The sequence below is a fragment of the Marmota monax genome, unplaced genomic scaffold, assembly GCF_021218885.2.
Source record: "Marmota monax isolate L192 unplaced genomic scaffold, Marmota_monax_Labrador192_F-V1.1 WCK01_AAM20220418_F8-fsc00147, whole genome shotgun sequence".
NCBI lineage: Eukaryota > Metazoa > Chordata > Mammalia > Rodentia > Sciuridae > Marmota > Marmota monax.
In genome coordinates this window covers 2317958-2342491 of record NW_026693552.1, presented here as the reverse complement: position 1 = coordinate 2342491, position 24534 = coordinate 2317958, and the positions used below count along the sequence as shown (strand labels likewise).

At 32.4% G+C, this 24534-nt stretch overlaps 1 protein-coding gene across 1 annotated transcript in view; it reads right to left on the bottom strand.

The window, feature by feature from the left end:
• Positions 1 to 5245: 5245 nt before the first annotated feature.
• The window catches only part of Cnbd1 (cyclic nucleotide binding domain containing 1), a 403883-nt gene continuing 384594 nt past the window's right edge, over positions 5246 to 24534 (bottom strand). The window contains exons 13-14 of the mRNA XM_046458653.1: positions 18075 to 18134; positions 5246 to 5362 (exon numbers count right to left, since the gene is read on the bottom strand). Of these exons, the coding sequence (XP_046314609.1) occupies positions 5246 to 5362; positions 18075 to 18134 (177 nt within the window). The remainder of the gene's footprint in view (positions 5363 to 18074; positions 18135 to 24534) is intronic.

Below are 24534 nucleotides of genomic sequence, written 5' to 3'. Positions count from 1 at the left end.
CCCAAAATGTTTCATTTTCTCTCCTAAATATCTTTTGAATATCTCTGAATCTGCATTCCCTTATTAACTACCAGAATTACTTAGTTCAATCCCTCATTATATTTCACTTGGAGAATTAGTGTGACTCTCTTAGTATGACTGTGTTTCAAATTTCTCTACTATTATAATCTTCCTAAAATAGAAATAAGATGGTATTATTTCCCTACATAAAACCACATGTGACTGTAGGGCTTGCAAGACAAAGTTCACACCCCAAATATGGCAGCTATGGTAAACTATGATATGGGTCTCATTCAAAGCCAGGTATAAAATTTGGGGGCCCTAGGCAAAATAAAAGCATTGGGTCCCTTTTTCATAAATTATGAATTTCAAGATGGAGACAGAAAAATATTAAATGTATAATGGGTTTTCTTTATTTTAAAATTTTTATTTGTTTTAATTAGTTATACATGACAGTAGAATGCATTTTGATACATCATATATAATGCAGTATAATTTCATTCTTCTGATTGTATATGATATAAAATTATACCATTTGTATAGTTATATATGTACATGGGGTAATAATATCTGATTCATTCTACTATTCTTCCTAACCCCATACACTCTCCCCTCCCTTCACTACCTTCTACCTAATCTAAAGTAACTCTATTCTTCCCTAGCTCCCTCCCCATTGTTAATTAGCATCCAACTATGAGAAAAAATATTTGGTTTGTTTTTTTGTGTGTGTGTGATTGGCTTATTTTGCTTAGCTCCATCCATTTACTGGCAAATGCCATAATTTCATTCTTTAAAGCTGATATATATATATATATATATATATATATATATATATATATATATATATATATATATATAATTACATTTGTTTTATCCATTCATCTGTTGAAGGGCAGCTAGGTTGGTTCCATACTTGAGCTATTGTGAATTGAGATGCTATAAACATTGATGTATATATATATATATATATATATATATATATATATATATATATGCCGCAGTCTGGCTGGGCACAATCAGGAGCCACTTGTCAAAAGAAACTAACTTTATTTTTAGAACCACACACGCCAAACAAAACAGCCTCTCAGGAAAAACCCTCAGAGCCTCAACTGCCACCACTGGCTTCCCACAAGTCTCTCTCTCCAACACAAGCCTCTCTCCACCTCCCACAATCCTCCTGCTCTTGAGGCCGATTGGCTGGGTCACATGGGCGGAGCCAAAAAAGTCCCCCAATGAGCAGCTCCGTGGTCTGAAAGGGCAGGGAAACAGCCCAATGAGCATCACCGCAGAGGAGCCAATCAGCTAGATGTTGCTGGGGCCGCTGTGAGCCAATCATCAGCCGGCAGCTGGAAGTTTGCCGGCAGCTGGAAGTTTGCTGGGGCCCCTTCGGCTGTGGCTCTCAATATATATATATATATATATATATATATATATATATATATATATATATATATAATCACATTTGTTTTATCCATTCATCTGTTGAAGGGCAGCTAGGTTGGTTCCATACTTGAACTATTGTGAATTGAGATGCTATAAACATTGATGTGGCTGCAACACAGTAATAGGCTAATTTTAAGTCCTTTGTGTATAAACCAAGAAGTGGAATAGCTGGGTCAAATGGTGGTTCCATTCCAAGTTTTCTGAGGAACCTACATAACTCTTTCCATATGGTTACATCAATTTGTACCTCTTCCCCCACATCCTTGCAAACATTTATTGTTGTTTGTATTCTTAATAATTGCCATTCTGACTGGGGTCAAATGAAATCTTAGTTTTGATTTGCATTTCTCTAAGGCTACATATGTTGAACATTTTTTCATATATTTTCTGATCAATCATAATTATTCTTCTGTGAAGTGTCTGTTCAGTTTCTTAGCCCATTTTATTGGGTTATTTATTTATTGGTGTTAAGTTTTTTGAGTTCTTTATATATCTTGGAGATTAATGCTCTATCTGAGGTGCATGTGGTAAAGGTTTTCTCCCAATCTGTAGGCCATTTCTTCACGTTATTGTTTACTTTGCTGAGGTGAAGCTATTTAGTTTGAATATGTTTCATTTATTGATTGTTGATTTTACTTCTTGCACCTTAGGAGTCTTGTTAAGGAAGTCAAATCCTAAGCCAACATGGTGAAGATATGAGCCTACTTTTTCTCCTGTTAGGCACAGGGTCTCTGGTCTAGTGCATATCTCACATATTTTTCTGTCTCCATCTTGAAATCATAATTCTACTTTGAATTGAGTTTCATGCAGGGTGAGAGATAGAGGTGTAATTTCATTTTGTAATGTGGATTTCCAATTTTCTCAGAACCATTTATTAAATAGGCTATCAATTCTCCACTGAATGTTTTCGGCACCTTTGTCTAATATGAGATAACTGTATTTATGTAGGTTTGTCTCTGTGTCTTCTATTTTGTACCATTGGTCTATGTGTCTGTTTTGGAGCCAAATATCATGTCATTTTTGTTACTATGGCTCTGTAGTATAATTTAAAGGTCTGGTATTATGATGCCTCCTGTTTCCTTCTTCTTGCTAAGGATTGCTTTTGTTATTCTGGGTTTTTCATTTTTCCAAGTGAATTTCATGATTGCTTTTTCTAGTTCTATAAAGAATATCACTGGGATTTTAATTGGAATTGCATTAAATCTGTATAATGATTTTGGTAGTATGGCCATTTGACAGTATTAATTCTGCCTATTGAGAAGCATGGGAGATCTTTCCATCTTCTAAGACATCTTCAATTTCTTACAAGGTTGGTTCAATATATGGAAATCAATAAACATAATTCATCACATCAACAGACTTAAAATAAAAACCACATGATCATCTTAATAGATGCAGAAAAAGAATTTGACAAAATTCAGTACCCTTTCTTGTTCAAAACACTAGGAAAACAAAGGGTAGTAGAAACATACCTCAACATTGTAAAAGCTGTGTATGCTATACCCAAGGCCAACATTATTCTGAATGGAGAAAATTTGAAATTATTTCCTCTAAAAACTGAAACAAGACAAGGATGAAAGATCACCACATCAATTGAAATATATTATTCATATATTTACTGACTGAGCATATTTCTTCTTTGGTGAAGTGTCATCTTCTGTGAAGTCAGAGCAATTAGACAGGAGAAAGAAATTAAAGTTATATGAATAGGAAAAGAAGAACTCAAACTATCACTATTTGCCAATGATATGATTTTATATTTATAAAAGCCAAAAAATTCCACCAGAAAACTCCTAGAACTAATAAATGAATTCAGAAAAGTAGCAGGTTATAAAATCAACAACCATAAATCAAATGCATTCCCATACATCAGTGATGAATCTACTGAAAGAGAAAGCAGGAAAATTACCCCATTCACAATAGCTTCAAAAAAAAAAAATTAGAAGGGTTTTCTAAGCATGAGGTCCTAGGCAATTGTACACCAGCGAAGCTGTTCTTGATCTTATCACTTACCTCAACTCCTTTTGACAAGTAGCCTCCGGTTTACAAATGTCTAAGTAAATATAAATCCTGAAATGCACTTCGTGATTGCCCTATCAGTTGTCCATAACATTATTCATTCTTTCTGACTGGTAAGTTCCTCTATCCAAGATACACTGGGGAAAAATATTGACTGTCCTTTAAGAATTTAACTAAATTCTCTTTTAATAGTTTAAACTTTCTCTGAAATATTAACATTTTGATTACTATTTCCTAAATGATACATTGTAGTTAGCATATACTTTATGGTTGAATTTATCACATAATTACAGATTTAAATGCATATTTTGTCTTCAAGTTTGTACTAATCCCAATGGGAGGCTTACTATGTTCATTATATTTTAATCTCTCATATTTGTTTCAGTGTTTGGCATGAATTAGGCACTCAATACAATTTTTAATGATTTATATATAACAATTTTAAATATTCTGAAGTTCTGAGCTACTAATGTTTGTTCACCATGCTTATGGAAGTTCTAAGTATCATATTATGATTTTAGATCAAATGAACAGTTTTTTTGGATTGAAAATGTTGGGATAATTTGAAACTTTTGTATTTGAAGATATCTGGAATGGTCAAAATAGTGTTTTAAAGTGTAAATTTCATGTGGTATGAAACTTATTTTCAAAATCTAGTCTGAGTTGGTAGATTCAATCAATTCCTTGCCTCTAACTAGGGAAGAGGAACCAAATGAGATTTTTATATTTCTACTGATATTTTCAGTTTTTAGATACAATCAATTTCCTTCTTCTCACTAAGGATGAGGAACCAAATGAGATTTTTATATTTCCACTGATATTTTCATCTCTACTTTTGCTACCATCATTTCTGCTTATACTAGAAGTCTTCTAGATATTGTATGAATAAAATACTACTTAATAAAAGCACTGATCAAAACTTATCATAAATAATGGTTTTAAACATCAATTGTTCAAGCAATCAGATATGTTATAGGCTTCTCTATAGAAGGCAAATTATAGTAAATGGAAAGATCCATAGAACATAAAAAATGTATTAAAATGGCAAGAGTAAAAATAGAAGAGCAGTATAATAGCACTATACCTTAAAATAGGCTATTTTAGAATCAAGTTTAACTTTATGAAATAATACTTTTTTGGTTAAATATATAATAATTGCTTACATATACTATATAGTGAAGAGTGAATGGCTGTGCTTTATGAATAAGTCTAAGATCATAACAAAAACTATCTTGGTGCTGGGTATGTCACACAATCATAGAGCACTTACCTAGCATGCACAAGGTCCTGTGCTCAATTCCCAGCATGAAATTTAAAATAAACACAATCTCCAAAAAAATTCCCCTACGTTTTGTGTCACATTTGGAAAGCAAAAGTAATATGTCCATTTTTGTTTCAATTTTATATTTAATCTAAGGAGTAAAAGTATGGTATTTTATACAAATGTCTGTAATTAGGATTTACATGTCAGAAATTATTTTATTTAAATTTTTTAACACTCTAAAAATTGTTGGTATGGATGCCACTTGACCTTATTTTATGATATGATATTTTTTTAAAAAAGAGAACAAAAAAAACAAAAGAAGATTTTTTTTGTCCAAAATAAATATATAAGTATAAAAAATAAGTTATATAAATAAATTATTAGGAAATGTTCTGCAGAAAGAAACAGAGATATAAGGGTAATTTGGTTGACAATTACAATGATTTAAAAGGAAAACTTAAACAAATAAAAATTCAATGGTTCATGCTCAAACCACCAGCTTCTTATGAACCAGTATCTTTAATAAATTATTAGAGGATCCTTGAGGTTTCTTGGAATGCTAGTCCAGTGATGGTTCCATTTTCCAAAGCCTGGAATAATTCCATTGTAAAACAGGCAATTTTTCATGGTTTTATCCTAGAAAGAACAGATTGTTAAAAATAATTAATCCGATCATCCCCCAATTTTAAAGCTTAAAGTAGTATTAATAGCATAAATTCCACATAAAAGCAAATAGAAAAAGAAATAGAAGACTCTTAGAACTTCTAAGACCAGAACTTTTATTGAAACAAAATTTGTAGAAAATATAATTCCTATATAATTTTTACTACATAAAATTATTGCAATGTTTATATCTATGAAATATTTCTCAATGAAGTTACATTTAAGTTTTAAAAACAAGTGTAAGGGGAGAAACAGTAATACAGCATTGAATTTATGAGGCATGCTTTTATTTTCCTATTATTGATATTAAGCAGATAATAAGGAATTATTTGCCCTACTTTAATAACTTGTCAAAATCATAAGTTTATATTATCCTTGAAATATGTAACATCTCTCTTTGGGACCTCCCTTACAAACGACCCCCACATATATAAAGAGGCTTTGATTCCTCTGCTCCTTGAGGTTGTGCCTGCAGTGGCCCTGCAACTTGCTTCTGACCATGTAATTCAAGGAGACATGAAGGACACCATTCCAGGAAGAAGCTGTGGGAGGCATGGAGTGTTTCCCGATTGTCTGTCTTTCTTCTGGTGAAAACAATGCTCTGAGTTCAAGCATGATGCAAACACAAAATCCTATGTTGGGCAATTGGGTGAGCAATGAACATTTTTTTGAGAGTCACTGACAGTTTAAGGGTCATTTGTACAATGAAAAAATAAAGCCTAATTGGGATAATGTCATTAGTATTTTAAAAACATATCTTATTCTACACTTTATTTTGTTTATATTGCCTTCACCTATAAAAACAGAGGATAAAATAAAAGCCATGGGGAATAAGTGAATGTATATGGTAAGAAAAAGGAACAGGTTTGTGCTGCTAGCCTACGATGTCACGTTCAACTCTCAAAATAATCCTGAATAAGGAGGAATTTATAATTGAGTTTGGATGAAGACACTAAGGCTGTTTCAATATAAAATTCTAGCTAATTCCTGTGGCTGATGTGAATAATTACATTACAATGTTACTTAAATATATATAATAATATAATTAGATTTTAATTTTTGGAACAGGAACATTTTGCAACTATTAAAACAAATGTCCATGAAACAACTATAAAATCAATAATACTCAATTTAACATTAATTTAAAATATAGTTATGCTGAAACTGTATCGGGCCTTAGAAAAACAGAATGGTTTCTATTGTTAACACAATAATTTTTTGTTTTTATTTCAGTAAATTTATAGCATTACATGTAGTGTGTTATTTTAATCTTATACCACATTTCTTCTTTGGAAAAATTAATGTACTTTATTCACCTCACTTATCCTACTGTTAATTTTTTTCCTATTTCAAGGGTATAAAAATTACAGTAGATGAATGGATAAAGAAAACGTGGCATATATACACAATGAAATATTACTCAGCAATAAAGGAAAATAAAATCATGGCATTTGCAGGTAAATGGATGGTGTTGGAGAAGATAATGTAAGTGAAGTTAGCCAGTCCCAAAAAACCAAATGCTGAATGTTTTCTCTGATATAAGGCGTCTGACTCATAGGAGGGTAGGGAGTGGGGAGCATGGAAGGAATAGACAAACTCTAGGATAGGGCAGAAGGGTGGGAGGGGAAGGGAGGGGGCAGGGGGTTAGAAATGATGGTGGAATGTGATGGACATCATTATCCAAAATACATGTATGAAGACATGAATTGGTGTGAGCATATTTTATATACAGATATGAAAAATTATGCTCTTTATGAGTAATAAGAATTGTAATGCATTCTGCTGTCATGTATTTTAAAAATAAAACCAATTAAGCAACAAGCAAGATTAATACACAGATTTATAATAAAGAGATCTATGATATCATACAAATATGAATTATTTCATTGAGATATGAACAGATGGAGCCATGGAATCAGTGTCCCATAGGCTGAAAATCCCCCAATTAGGACTTTAGATGATAAGTAACAACTTGAGTTGTTCACTTCAAGAGTGGTGAAGCTCAGATCAGAATCCAATTCAGTCTCCTGCTATAAAACAGAAGTTCTAAATACAGCATAATCCTATTATAGTCAGTAGTTCAAAAATCACACAAAACTTGTAATTTGAAAATATTGACTGAAATCTAAACAAGAAGAAGCATTTTGATCAAGAGAATAACAGAGAAATATATCAAAATAGGGACCATGAATAATAGACTCAGACACAGACACCAATAGAAATAGCAGTTTTTTGGAATTAATGTCAAACTTGTTTATATGTGCCTATCTTTTATTTACTTTTCTATATTTGCAAAAGGATTAGGAATAATTTTCAGAAGGATATAACAAAATCAAAGAAGGCCAATAAAGTCAGACAAAAGGACATTTCATAATACAGAAAATAATAAAGTAAGAAAATTAATTTAATAGAAGGCACTGTATTTTAGCACCAAAGAGAATTCTGACTTCATAGGCAGCTATGTTAAAATGGTACTTTACTTTACAAATTTCATGACTTCTATTACCTTACAAAAGAAATCTCTTTATTAAAATATAATCACACAATGGATGGTAAGATATAACATGACTTCAAGAACACATATTCAAGAAAAAGCAAACTGGTCCTAAAATTTACTCTAGCATAGATTATAAAAAAGGTAATACTACTCTAGGGGCTGGGATTGTGGCTCAGTGGTACAGTCCTTGCCTAGGACATGAGAGGCCCTGGATTTGATCCTCAGCACCACATAAAAATAAATAAATAAAATAAAGATATGTGTCCAACTACAACTAAAAAAATAATTTTTTTTTTAAAAAGTCATACTAATTTTCCTACATTAAATGTAATCTCTCAAAATTCCCTTCTCTGGACTTGGAGGAATTTGAATTTAGTCATTCTTGGATATCACTTCCAGTCTATTCATAACAGTGTCAATGTCATGGATCTAATGCAATCAGGCTGTTGAGGAGGAACATCTGGTCTCTACAGGGTCATTTATGACATGTTCTGCTTTGAACCTGCTCATCTCTTAGCCCTGGTAACTCCACTGCCTATGAGAACACAGTCTGTGACCCACTCTCTGTAGGTGCATTGCATAGTTAACTCTCTGAAGTGTGCTACCTCAGTGGGTACTATGAGGGAGCTGGCACATGTCCACTTTCTTTGGGTACATTAAAAAAAATCATTTTGAAATTTTGTGAGAAGCTCTTTAAATTCTCCTTAAAATAATTATCCTTTTAAAATTCAGGAATTAGAATATTGTTAAAATCTATTATACTCTCATTCTCTCTCTCTTGTAAAATATACATAGCATTTATTATTTTAACCCTTTTAAAGTGCATAATTCAGAGGCATTATATTGTGTATTCCTCACCACTACTGATCTCCACAATGCTTTAATCATTCCAAGTTGAAACTCTGTACCCACTAACTAATATACTCCTATACTCCCCCCATCCTGGTGAGCTCCATTCTATCTTCTCTCTCTAAATGTGAGATCTTGTGTAAGGGGATTCATAGGATACTTGCCCTATCATGTCTGACTTATTGCACTTAGAACAATGTCTTCAACATTCATCAATGTTGCAGCATAAATCAGAATCTCATTTTCCCTTACGGTATTTTTTCCTTAGCTGGAAAATATAACTGTGTTTGGCAGCAAAACTAAAAAGAAATTGGAATTAATGAGTTTAGTGGACAGAAAATTAAAGCATATCTTTTTGGAGAGAGAGAGAGAGTGTGTGTGTGTCTGGGGAACTGAAAGGAAACTGTGGAAGCTGATACTATGCATATTGCATTTCCCCAATGTGCTGGAAAATTAATTTGAACACTTTTCAGCACATCTTCTTTTGTGGTAAACACTGGACATAGAGCTTTTTTAGGTTTATTGCTTGGTTTGAAAATGGACAAAATCTTTGCAATAGTCACCCTATCCATCCTTTCCTTCTCAAGTTTATGAAAAACAGCAGGTTTTTCTATTAAAATCCTAGTCTTGTGAATCATGTAGGAAGATGTCATTGTTATAAAACAATGAGGATGAAAACTGCCAAGTTAAACACAAAGGGTAAAATCTGTTCACATAGTCCCACACCCTTAGACACTTATTCCAGTGTGAATTGCCTGTGAGTTCTGATGACTGAAGTTGGCCCCCCAAACAATTTTTTCTGAGAAGGGCTCAACTTGCTCCAGAAAACGCATCCCTATTTTGCAGTTGATTATGTCTTCTATCAAAAGCAGCAGCTGAAGGATGGTCAAGCCCATAATTAGAAAAGTAGTCCATCTAAGAGAACTGATTTCACCTGCAGGAGAGCGAGACAGTTGTTTTAGATTCTCAAAACCATTAATTTCAAGTAACCAAAGACGGAAAAACCAGGGATCATCAGATGACGAATGACTTTATTTCTCCAGAATATGAAAGAAGTTATTTACAAATATAATTTTTATTCTTTTTGTCTTTAAAATATATGAGACAAAAGCATCAATAAATGTCAAATACTCAGGGCAAAATTAAAGCACCCTAAGTATGTGCATAGTAATTTTATAGCTATAGATATGCCTTTACCTCTATGCCCATAAAATATATATGCTCTTTAATAGGTATATTGAATATTTAATACATTTTCCATATATACATATAAATATTTGTATGTATTCCATGTACACATATATATGTATAAACTTATTATTAGAAAACATATTATAAATTTGAAGATTATCCAGCAGACTTAGCCTTGTGCTGTAAATAAAAGTCCATATAACCCTGCCTATATAAAGCAGCACCTGCTAACCTTGTGACTTTTATTGGCTCCCTAGTAATCTATCTGGTAACACCCTGAGGATGAGATCAAAAGGCATTTTTTTTTTTTAACCACTAAGGTTAGTGGTACTCTATGAACTCTACCTGTACTCTATGTGTGCCATTTTGTGAACCTGCTTGCTTTATTCTGGTACCTAAGAAATTATTGACTCCAAGAGACCAAACTTGCTTGAATTCCAAGTGTGCATCCTGATTCCAAACTGTAAGTTATGGCTGTCAAAAGATTTCTTTTGTGGCCTGGCTTGTCCCTCTCCATGTTGAGTCCTGCTATATGTAATCAAATGTCAGGCTTGGATATCTAGATACAGAATAAATAACAAATCCCAGAACACTGTCTTTCTATATAGACTTTATACTTTTTCTTCCATTGGGGCTTGAAACACTAATTTTCCCTTCAAAACTTGTAAGAATAACGCGCTCTCCATTTCATATGGAGTGATCCCCTAGTGGTGACTGAGCTGTCTGTCCTGTTGCCCTGTCATCCCTGAATTTCTCATCCTTTTTTCACAGATAAATGGATACCATCCTTTTGCACAGTGAATGCAACTGATCTGTGGATAATTTGGACAGATGGTATATGGTTTAAAATCACTGTTTTAGATAATTCCTGAATTACACTTGGCCTGAAGAAATACTTACATCTTTATAGTAGGAATCATTGTGACTGGGGTTTTATATTGAATGAACAATCACAGACTTGTATAGATCCAACATAAGGCATTTGATGGATAATGCAAATTAGCATTAAAATTTTGTTCACAAAGATAAAAATGAAGTAATTAGAACAGCTTCCTTTGGAATACTTTGAATTATAAATGCTAGTATGCTATGAGTTCAATGTCTTGTTCTAAAATCTAAAGAAAATTCTAACCTTTGAAAGGAAAACATGTACAATACCTACAAACTTCCACACTTAAGTATTGTAGTTTTAAAAAAGAACAGATAAACCTAGAAAAGTACCAAAAACAGTTAGCTCTTGGTAAGCATATATTAAATAAATTATAGAACTGAAGAACATTTTAATCTAATATAAAATAGATCAATCTGAGATGCCAGATGACCTTTCTGTGGGTAGAATTTATATGCCCATTTATCCCTACAAGCAATTTAGATAACCTGGTATACATGTGTACTTGCACATACAAATGAAAAAATAAATCAAAAAGAATTGTCACAAATTATCTTATAATAACTAAGGACTCTGGGTTTAGTCTTTAAAAGTTCAACAAGCAAATTCAAGTAATTCAAAGGAAAAAATGTTAGGTGGACCCAATATTTTATTTCATATTCCTAGTACTTTACAATGTCTTTTAGTGCACATCTCAAATACAATAAATTTGCTTATTATATGCACATGATTTTTATAATTTTTACATCTCCCATTAAAAAGACCCAGGAAATTTCTAAAATTAGGGGCTGTTTCATTTATATTTACTTCTGATTACTTAGCCAGACACCAAGTAGATTTTAATGAATACTAGTAATCCTTATGATTTTTTTTTGCATTTCAGGAAACAATGAGTCATTTGAATTATTTAGATATGGATCCACTTTCATTATTTGACTCATTAAGGTAGGCCTGTGTATCATTTCTATGCTTTGTATTGGAGCTATTTCTATAAACAAAGGACTTGATCTTCAAGGAGCCCAAATTCCTACAAACAGAAGGATCTGATACAATGTTCTCCAAAAGATAGAAAGAAAGATCACATCAATTATTCATGTAACCAATTATAGATACAGTTTAATGGATTAATAATAAATATTTCTTTTCATTATAATCTCAATGGGAAGTATGAGCAAATTTTATGATTAAAATCAATAGCTGGTATAAGCAAAAAAATAATAATAAGATTTTTGCTTCTCAATAGTGTATTTTATTTCAATCATAAAGACTAGCCTGAGGCACCAGGTCAATTAATATAATACCTTAGTATATAGAGACTTAGGCATAACAAGTGAAATTTAATTTAGTAGTCTCATGTTAATCATTGAGGGTGCAGAAGAGAGCAACAACATAATTAAAGAAAAAGGAAATAGGATTTATGAAGGGAACTGAAGGAACTAGTGAAATATAACCTTGAGAAGAGATACCTAAAAGATATTTAATTCCACTTTTTTAAAATTTAAAGGGATATAGATATTATATAGATATTAGAAAAAAAGAATTGTAAAAATGCTAATATGAATGTGAACCAATAATTTAAAATATATGTGTTGCTAGAACACTCAGACACTTTAAATTTATTTTAAATTTTCCCCTTAGAATTACATGTTGTAGGCTCTGGAGTCAAAGATAAAAAATAAAAACTTACATTGGTTGTAACTAAGTGAGGAATATTTTTTCTCTCTTTGTGGGTATTTTCCTGAGGTTGAATTGTACTTTTGTAGCATAGTTTGGAGATATTTGATACCTTGTGTCTTAAAAGTAATAGTAGTTAAAAAGACAAATGCTGAATATTTTCTCTGATATAAGGTGACTGACTCATAGTGGGGTAGGGAGAGGGAGCATGGGAGGAATAGAGAACTCTAGGTAGGGCAGAGGGGTGAGAGGGGAAGGGAGGAGTACGAGGTTAGCAAGGATGGTGGAATGTAATGGACATCATTATCCAAAGTACATGTATGAAGACATGAATTGGTGTGAACATACTTTATATACAAACAGAGATGAAAAATTGTGTCTATATGTGTAATAAGAATTGTAATGCATTCTGCTGTCATGTATTTAAAAAATAAAATCAATTTAAAAAAGAACAGGGATGGAGCAATTGCAATACTACTTGCCATTCAAATCTTTATTTTTGTAGTGTTTATAAATATGCATATATCAAGGACACACTACCTATTATTTGAAAAGTCACATTAAACATTTTGGAGTGAGAATATAGGAGACTAAATTGGTGTTACTTAGTTACAATTTCTTCAAACTTAAATCAGACATAATAACAGCTGCCTTACCTTTCATTCGGTCATGGAGACTCTCCAGTTACCTTCTATAGAAAAAGTGCTTTGAAAACTCTAGATAAATATAATGCTTAATTTTCAATTAAGTAAAGAATATTTGGGGTAATTTTAAAGTTATATAAACAAGATATAAACAAAAAAAGAAAGTAATAGTAGTTAATAATGTTATATTAATTTGAGATGCTTAATAAGTGTAAAGATTCTTTAAAATAAACCCAATAAACTGTAACATATCCCTGCTAACATTAAATGACCAATCCTTGCCCACCAGAACCCTTTCCTTAACTCACAAAACCAGTTAACCCATGAGAAAGGCAAAACTATGGACCAAAACTGAGCCCATATTGTACTTTTATTTTTGCAACTTATTGAATTTTCATATTAAAATTTGAAAATAGACTTGAAAATTAATGTGGAGTGATTAATTCAGATACCTTAAAATAATTATGTTCTCTTTTTTTTTTTCCTAGGGCTTTTATTTGCATCAGTTTTTGTTGCACTAAAATAGATTTCTATGCTGACTTGCAACTTCACTCTGATTCTTAATACTTTTATTCTTCATTCAATGATTAGATTGTCAACCAAAATTTCTCTTAGAAGAAAGAATTTGAGTGAAGTAAATAGATTGCAACTATTATTGTCTTAAACATTTTTAGTTCTAACTCATAAAAGATCTCAAATATTTTAAAGTTATAAAGCCAAAACCTGATAAAAGCATTAGAAAACCTTTTACTCAAATTATTATTCTTTTTCCATTTCTATATTCAACTTTACATTCTTTGTTTTTCCTTTGTGTTTCATGCTGTTCTATTTTATATGGTCCCTATTCACAAGTGCATTAAAATATACTTAAAATAGAAAGGAAGGCACATGTATAAAACATTAGCAAATAATAATTCAGAATGTCACCAAGTGGCTAATTGTAAATTATAGTCCATACTCGCTCGTTTGGAAAGGGCTCACAGAGGGAGCTAGGTGCAATCAGGGAATATGTAATAGAGAGTGGCAATTGTTGTTTGAAGAAAGAACAGACTCTGTAAATTGGTTGAGGAGTAAGGGAAACACAAAGAAGAGAACTGAAATAGAATTTGGAAGAATAAGAAAACTAAACCAAATAGAATGGTCATAAAGACAAAACCTTGGATGGCAAAAATGAAGCACCAAATGCTAGATGTTTGAGAAAGCCAAACTTTCTCAGAATGGCAAAGGGGTTTAACTAAAGACAGGAATGGCAAGGCTATCTGATAACAGGTCTTCCTTGGTGTAGAGTGTCTAAATAAATATAATAAACAGGAAGCATAAATATCAAATATTATTCATGAGAAAATTTAATTTAAAAGAACCAGCAAGAATAAGTAGAAACACTATATGGCTATGGAAAATCCAGGAAATGTTTTGACTGTTGTTAGGAATACCAAGAAATATGACCCCCAATTTTCTACCTTCTTGATCTTTCTTACTGTGCTATGAAGTCACCCTACCTCTTCAGACAGTAGCCCCTAGTGCTGGTAGAAATGCTCGCCATCTCATCACTTCCTTCATCTTCTGGGCAATTTAAATTAAAAGTCAGGTTCCAGGACCAAGTTGGTGAGCTATGTTTGTGTAAGTACATAACCTTACAAGATGCCAGGAACTGGTGGTGGGCTGGAGCAGGCTTACAGTCCATAAGAGCCAACTGGGTGCATCCCTTCCCAACGGCACATTCAGTGACATTGTGCTGGGAACTTCAAATTAATAATGATGGACATATATCTACCAGTAAATTGGCAAATGCTACAGATCAAAGGCTTTTTTTTTAAGAATGTGGGAGTAACAGTCTATTAAATATTGATTAACATACCACAGTAAACAACTAATGTGTTTTTCCATTCTCTTTCCAATTAATTGTTTCTTTGTTCCATTTTTTTAGTGAATAAATCAGAAAATGCCCACAGAGGATTTATTTTGCCTTGGGCTGTTCAGCTAGAAACCATGAACCTGAAAGCTGGCTTTCTCTTTTTGTTAATGCATGTATAATGTCTACAAATTAGGAAATTTGATGTGCTCCCTCTCATGAGATTATTTTAGTCGATGTATAGGTGTGTTCTGATATTCCCTAATGGATATACTATAGCGAGAAAAAAATCAAGGTTGACTTTCACAACTCATTGGCAGTAGAACAGACATTCTGCCAGGACCAATCATTGAATGGCGGGTAACATGGAGATCTTTAACAAGAATTTCTGTGGCAGTTGAGCTTACATAATTGGCAAAACATCCCATATCCTAGGGCTTGGGATAAGAGCAACCATCTTTAGATACAGCTTGCAGAGATGCCAAGAAACCTTCTCTCAAGCAGATTTGAGGTGACATCCATACAGTTATGACGTATTTATTCTGGGCCACCGCAACAATAGAAGCATCTACCAATGGCATGTATGCCATTCATTCATTCAACATAAATATTGATTTTTCATTATGTGATAGCAACATACCTGTCACTATCTCTCCTTCACTGAAATCAGTCTAGTAATGAAACTGACAACACACAGGAACAAGTTACTTTATGTAAAGGTATCTCAAATGAGAGAGAAAAAGGTCTTTTAGATAAATGAAAGACATTCAGAAGGGCAGGAGAAGCTGGAAAGAACAAAATTTTTACAACACTGCATCTATTTGAAACAATGAGATTAGGAAAAATGGAAATTATTAAAATGTTTTGTTTATTTAATTTGATGCAAAGTAATCAAGAAGTAGTCAAATTTTATTTTAGAAACAACTAGAATTTAAAAGAAAAAATACTTATAAATTTCAACAATAATTTAAGCCTAATACCTTGTTATTCTGAAAAATGCAATCACTTATAGGAATAAATCAGAACTCATTAATTGACAAGAATATGAATGAACTCATAAGAATTAGATTAGAAAAAAACACAGAATTTGAACTTTATCAAGACAAAAGCAAACTGCACCCTGCCAAAGGTTGCATCATTGCAGATGGTTATGGAGGAAATTTTACTTCGGTGCTAGTCCCACCCACTCTTTGTCTCACTGTTCTCCTTTTACCAGAAATAAATATTTGGAAAGGTTTTCTGAACAGTCCTTCTTACTAAATGGGTCAATGTCCCCCATCCACCCTATACACCTATAAAACAAAAGAAAGAAATACATATGGGCTTAATTTTATACTGTTCTGCAGCTCTTACTTTGGGATTCCAGAGTCAGAGATAAAAACTGAACCTTTTGAAAAGCCATGATTCTTGCTTTTATTTATCTGACGAATCTATGGCTCATTGGAATATCTTTGTCTTATAGGCTCTTTTTGCTTGTTTTGTTTGGGTGCTAAGGATTGGATCCAGGGCCTTGTGTATGCTAAGCATGAACTTTACAAATGAGCTACACCTCCTGTAACTTTTATTTTATGAAAATAAAATGCCCTCTTTAAAATCCCTTCCTGACATTTATACTTTCTGTCAATGATGTGGTGTCTTGTACTGCATTCATTTAAGCATTAGCCAGAAATATAAAGAGTGGTCGCTACTTTAAAAGACAGCACAAGGTTGGGTGCAGTAGACCTTGCGGGTAATCCAGCTACTCTAGCGACTAAGGCAAGAGGAATGTAGGTCTGAGACCAACCTTGGTAACACAATGAGACCCTGTCTTAAAATAAAAATAAGTAAGTAAGTAAATAAATAGATAGGTAGGGAGAGAGAGAGAGAGAGAGAGAGAGAGAGAGAGAGAGAGAGAGAGAGGACTGTTGATGTAGCTCAGTGGTAAAGCACCATGGTTTTCAATACCCATTCCACAGAAGACAGAAGGTGCAGTGCAGAGGGAGAGGGAGAACAGAAGAACACATTGGTCCATTGTCTTAGATCTTTGTTACTTATTTTCCTTTTGTATTTTCTACTTACTTTTGAGACTATGTTTCTGAGGTGTGCCACAACATTCAAATGATCCCTTTTTGTTTCACAACACATTCAAAGTTGTACACAAATGAGATGTTTAAAGGGTTTTACCCTTGTTGTGTATCTTATATGAGGTGTTGGATAACTAATGGAGATAGTAATGAGATGATAATGGTAATGATGATGAGGGTCCTGGCAATTTTTCAAAGTGCCAAAACTCTGGATTAACCCCACAGCAAAGTGAAAATCAAGAGTTTTTTACCCTGTGACATATATATTACAAAATAAACACACACACTTTTAACTTATCTTTGTAGCCACATTCTATAGCCCAAAAAGAAAATACCATAAAATCACAAAGAACTCATTGTACCAAGAGTTGGACGCATCTGAGATACCTAATGTATTTGACATTTGTATTAACTACCTGTGCTACTTAAACACTTGATCCCTCCAGTCCTTAGTGTCCTCCTCCATAAGACAAGAAAGCAGTACTCGCAGTTAAGGAGCTAAGCAAGGTAACACATATAAACTACGTAGCACACAGTATATGTTTAGTACATATCTCTCTCTTTACATTTGGATAAAAAAATAGTTACCATATGGAGGTAATCTGTATATCTCTTAAAAGACTGTATTAAGCTGGGCGTGGTGACGCACACTTATAAACACAGCAGCTCAGGAGGCTGAGGCAGGAGGATCATGAGTTCAAAGCAAGACTCAAAATAAAAAAGCAAGGCATTAAGTAACTCATTGAGACATGTCTGTAAATAAAATACAAAATAAAACTGAGGATGGAGCTCAGTGGTCAAGTGCCCCTGAATTCAATACCAGATACAAAAAGAGAGACTGTATTAAGCCATAAAGAATTAAAAAAAAAACATATTTTTCATTGAAGTATTTTGTCTAACATGCATTTTTATAATTATTTTTTTCTCCTTAATATTTATACTCTTGGATGTTACACATTTAATATCATCTACTAAAAGGAAAGAATTGGTTATCCCATATATTTTCATGCGTTGGAAGTAGTATACCTTGAACTGTTTCCATTCCTTTTGTTTTGTCTTCTTCAGATATTCATTTTTGACATCTTCCTACAAAAAAAGCATAAGATTAGATTGATGAACAAAACCAATATTTTTCAATTATTCAGCAGTTCATTCTGTGTGTTCAACTTCTAAATTTACAATCCAAGCAAACTTTGAATGCATATCAATGTGGACAGCTTGGAAATAACAGCAGATGAGTTGAATAGGCACATAGTAAAAAGAAATGAGATAACATAAGTAATACATCAGATATAAAGAATGAAGTTAGATCTTTAAACAGCCTTTTAAAATATAGTTTTATTGGTACTTATACTGAACAACTATCATATAACTTACATACTTAATTATATATATATATATAAAATTTATAATTTAGATGTATTTATTAGAAAGTGAGACGCACCCACACTAGTCTTTTCAGACATTCTTCCATCTTAATAACACTACCACTTCATAAAACACAAAGCAAGTAAGAAACAGAAGGGTGAAGTTGGACCTGTTCCCCTGTTTTATATGAAGATTTGACCAGCATGATCTCTACAGTGCTATGTAACACTGTTATTCCATTTCTGCTGTTAATTATCCTTTCTGTTCCTGTGACCTTTAAATATAAATCATAAACATAAGTGAAGAGTATCCCACATATAACCTGAAAAAATGTTTAGGTAACAGGTACATAAAAATTTAAAACAACTATCTTCATAGAGCTTTTAGTTATCAAATGCATAATAGCATTTTAAAAAGTATTTAAATTTTTTTAAATTAGTTTTACACGACAGTAGAATGCACTTATGCACTTTAATATATCAAACATAAATGGAGTATTATTTCTCATACTTCTGATTGTTCATGTTGTAGAATCACATGGTCATGCAGTCATATATGTACATAAGATAATAATACCTTATGTGCATAACAGCATTTTTATAATTTAGAAGAATGTAATTATACATTTATTGCATTTTATATATATTGGAAGGATCTGACTAAACACACAAATACACAAATAAATTTCCTAAAAGTAAAAGAAAGCCTTACCTAACCTTACTATTATTCATATCTAGCCTAGAATGGTACTTAAAGCCTACAGATGATCAACTTAATTCAAATGATAATGAATTTATCTGCATACCTTGACACATATAACAAGAATATAAAATGCATATAATTTCTTTTCTGGAATATGGTCTTGCACATAATAGTAAGTTTTCAGTGGTTCATCGTGACCACACAGTAACTGTGATAATTAACAAAAAATAAAATAAAAATAGAGTAAGCCACATGGTCATTCATTTCTAGCAAATATTTCTGAACTCAAACTACAGTAAACATAATTTAAATGTAAGATAATTCACCAGACATGCTAAGTATCTTAGCTTATTTATTACTTGTTTTTACTTTAGTGTTCAGAAAACACCAGTTTACAATGATTCCTGGGTGATCAATGCTGTATGAAATGACTTTGTTTTTATTTGAAGTCTGGTGATAGTTGGCAATCTCCATTGAAATCATTCCTATAATGATTCTTAGTGTGAAGCAAACTTTGGAATTAATTGTGGAGGATATGGCTTTCCTGACATTATTATTCCTCACACAAAAATAATGTTCTGGAAAACTTCACATTGTAGAATAACTAATGACCCCATTCTCTTTTTGGCAATCCAGTGGAAACAAAAAACAGATGTTCTGAATTAGCAGATGTCCAGGGTGACATAAGAAACATATGCAGGGAGTGGAAAGCCTAGATTTTCTCACATGTGTGAGAAATGCTGAACAGGGACACAGGTTCCCACTTAGCATCATTTGGTTGTGTAAGAGTAGAATTTCATTCATGTATTAGATAATGATATCCTCCCACATTCTAATCTCTGTACACTGTGCCCAAAGTATTTTTTTCCAAACAATAGTAATGATCCACAATTTAAAGCCATAATTATTCTTTTTTTACTTTCCTGTTATTTCTTCATACAGTAACAAAATTAAGGACTATATTTTTTAAAAGCTTATCTGTACCATCAAAACAAATTCTGAAATTTATCTATTTTATTCCCAAATTCCAAACAGCCTCCTTCATTATTCATTTTGGGACTACTCAAATGTAATATTCTCCATGTGGACTACCCTTGTTCCATCCAAAAAGAGTACCTGGCATTATGCACTTATTTTTCTCCCCACTAGAAAAAAATTTGTGAAGAAAAGTCATCTCTTTGTTGCTTATCTTTTTCCAGTGTCTAGAATAGGTGAGATGTCAGGTGCTTAAAAAATATTTGTTCAACAAAAGAAAGAGAATATAATATACACCAAGTCACTTTATTTTGTTTCTTTTTTCCTTTCCCTTTTTGGGGTGGAAGAGGGGTTATTCTTCACCAAATCAGTGCCTGAGTACCCTGAATTTGGTAGACAAGCAATAAACAAACATCATTCAGCTCAATTAAAAGCTTTACTCTAGCTCCTATATAAATGATGCATTAGAGGACTTTTTTTTATCTGTGGTATAAGTTATTACAATTATATATTTTTATATGCATTAGAGGAATTTTTTAACTATGGTATAAGTTATTACAATTATATATTTTTCTTAAAGTTTTGTTTAATACGTTTTGAAAATTGTGTATATATGTGTTACCATTACTATGAACAAAACGGGAAGTTATATCATTCTGGAAATTGTCCTCAAACCTTTTTCCATCTAACTTCTCTTCACAGAGGAAAACACTTACTGACTTCTTTGTTTTAAATTTTTTAATTTGTTTTAATTAGTTATGCATGACAGTAGAATGCATTTATGCACTTTGATATATCATACATATAGGGGATATAAATTTCTCATTTTTCTGAGCGTACATGTTGCAGAATCATATTGGTCATGTAGTCAGATGTATACATACAGTAATAATGTCTATTTTATTCTACTATCTTTCCGATCTCCAAATTCTGTCTCCTCCCCTCCTATCACTTCCCTCTGCCTTATCTAAGGTAACACTATTCTTCCCCTAGTGCCCCCCACCCCTCACCTTATTATAAATTAGCATCCACATATTTGAGAAAACATTTGGTGATGAGGGCCACAGACAAGTCAAGATGGCGCCTGGCACTTTGCCAAGAGGAGTGGTTTGAGAAGTAATGCCAGTGAGCCATTAAGATGATGGAGATTCCTTAATGACTGACTGCTGTGTCTAGATTATGTCAATTAAATTAATCTGTGTGTAATCATTAAGATGATGAGGATTCCTTATTGGTTGACTGCTGTATCTAGTTTATGTTAATTAAGTTAATCTGTGTGTAATTAGTTGGGTCTATATACTTCTCTAATAAAGAGGCTCTAGCTGTATCAACCTTCACAAGTTGCTTGTCACCCCCTGGTTATTTTGCCCAGCCAGACTGCGGCAATTTGGCCTTTGGTTTTGCGGACTTCTATCACTATAGAATAGTTTTGACTATTTCACCAAGTGAAATTTTACAATAGGTGCTTTTGTGTTTCAAGTTTTGTTCCCATCAACTCATTTCTGTAAGAATTGCTCCTGTTGTTACAGGTATAGATACATTTTATAGATGAGCAGTATTCTATTATACTATTGAACCACACTTTGTTGATTTATTTTCCTGTTGATGAATGTGTTCACTAACACAAAGCAACTTATAGGAGGAAAGGTTTATGTTGGGGTGTGGTTTCAGAGGTTTCAGGTCCTGTTGAGGGCCCTTATAGTGAGACAATACATCATGGCAGCAGTGCATGGTGGAGAAAGTTTGTCTACCTCATGTAGACCAGGAACTGGAAAGAAAAGAGCTGGGAGTCTCAGTGTCCTCTCCAAGGTCATGACTACTATAACCTAACTTCTTTCCATGAGGTCCCAAGTCCTAAAAGTTTCCCCTGGTTCCAATAGCACCATCAGCTGCGGACAAAGCATTTAACACACTAACCTTAAGATTCAAACTGTAGTATTTTTCAAATATTTTATTATTTGGACTTAGACTCCTCTGAATATTCTTATAAAAAATGTGTTAATTTCTTTTAAACCCTTGGGATAAATACTTAGTAGTGGGAATATTTGGTCATAGGGTATGAAGGACTAACTTCAGAGGAAACAGTCAAATCTTTCTCCATGCTGGTTGTGTTATTTTATACGAACACCAGCAGTGTGCAATAGTTTTTCAGTCTTCATTCTGACATATGCCAACTTATGACACTGAAGTCATGAAAATATCCTTCTATGTTGACTTTCAGAAGCTTTATAGTTCTGGGTTTTCAGTGCAAGGTTAAGTGTTTGATTCACCTAGATTTATACATCTTATTATTTTTAATAAAGTAAGGATAAGGACTGTGGTTCATTTTCTCCATAGAGATATTCAGAATATTTTCCTTTTTGTTAATTGTACATTTGATCTACTTCAATGAATATGAAGTAGTGCCTAATTTTGGTTTTAAATTGATTTTTCCTAATGACTAATGATGGTGAATATTTTTTCATGACTTACTGGTCATCCTCAGATTTTTTTTCTGTGAAGTGTCTTTTCAAGTCCTTTGTCCATTTTATAATTGGTATTTTATCTTCTTACTGTTTTTATGTAGTAGCACTTTACATATTTTGCCTCTGCATCCTTTTGCAGTTTTACGCACTATGCGTATTTCTTAGGCCATGGATTTCTGTTGACTGCATTAATCCTGTCTTTTGAAAAGGAAATATTTTCAAATTGATAATATTGATGAACTTTTTAAATTTAAATTTATTTTTAAACAAATACATTTTTTAAATTATATTTATTTGTGGGTTCCTATGTGATGTTTCAATATATGTATATATATTATATAATGTTTAAATCAGGCAAAAATTCCTATCTCCTGAAACATTGATCATTTCTTTATTGTGAAAACATTCCAAACCTCTTTTCTTCTAGCTATTTGAAATATATAGTATATAATTGCTTTCTGTAGTTATCTTTCTGTATGCTATCATACACTGGAAATTCTTACTTCTATATTAAAATTATTAAAGTATAACTTTTAATACCCATTGATCAACCTCTTCCCTTCCCTCTTCCCCTAGTCTACCCATCTTCTGGTAATCACCATTGTATTCTCAACTTTTATGTGATTGACCTTTCTGGATTCCATGTATAGTGAGATCATTTGGTACTTGCCTTCCTGTGTCTAGTTTATTTCACTCAACATAAGGAACTCCAGTTCTATCCATATAGTCACAAATTGCATGATTTCATTCACTTTTGTGGTTGAATAGTATTCCAATGCACCATATTTTCTTTATCCATTCACCAGTTGATAGATATCCATTTCTTGACTATGCTGAATAGCACTGCAATAAGCATGGAAATGCAGATGTCTCTGACACACTGATTTCATTTCCAATTTTAGAAAATTTTATGTCTGTTATTTTTTTGTCCTAAGACGTATTTGCCCCCACCAAGGTCATAAATATATTTTCTTTTGTATTATTCTATAAGTTTTATGGTTCTGGGATTTGTATTTAAATATTTGTTCTTTAAATTTTTTTTGTAGAGCAAGAAGTTAGAGATTAAAGTTCATTTTTTTCCATTGAAGTAATCGTTTATAAAGATCATACTGTATTGATTGTAATTTTATACAAAATTCTATTATCCACATATGGGAGTTCGTTGATGGACTCCATTGTGTTCCATTGGCCCATTTGTCTCATGTATGCCAACATGACATTTTGATGACTGTTAGAGCTTTATTATAAGTATTGAAATTATGTATAAGTTCTCTAGCTTTATTCATTTTTGTTTGTTTGTTTGATATTTGGTTAGTTGTTTGTTTTTCCTTTGACAGTGCTACAGTGCTGGGAATCAAACCCAGGGCCTCATGCATGCCAAGGTTTAGCATTCCCACTTGAATTTTAGAAAACCTTATTTGCTTATTTTCTATAGTTTGTAACAGAGAAAAAAATCTGTTTTATGAACATAATGACAAATTTTCATAGATCCAAATAAAATACATACTTATTTGCTAGAAAAGCTTAAGTTGTGACAATAAAATAAAAATATTGTTTGCCAACCCAGTGATAAAACAAGCATATTTTACCCTTAAAAACTTGAACAAAGTTTATTTTCCACCTAATGTTTCCATTTGCAATTTAGAAACAATTGTTTCATAGCTGATTAACATGTTAATCCATTCTGCTAGGAACCATTGGGATAAAACCTAATTGTTGTTCATTGTTCCCTACATTTGAAATTAAATATTACAGATATGTATGTGTATGTATCTAATAAGTATAGGTTTATTTATTTAAAGGTTTTAAAAGCTAGAATCTCAAGTTTTTTATATTTTTATAAATCCATTTGTCTCTTAAGAAAAATCCCTCCTGTATTCCTTCTTCCTCTCTCTCCTTTCCCTCCCTCATTAGTCCTAGAACTCATTTACTTCCCATTCACTTTTTTCTAGATTATACATCAAAGAAATATACAA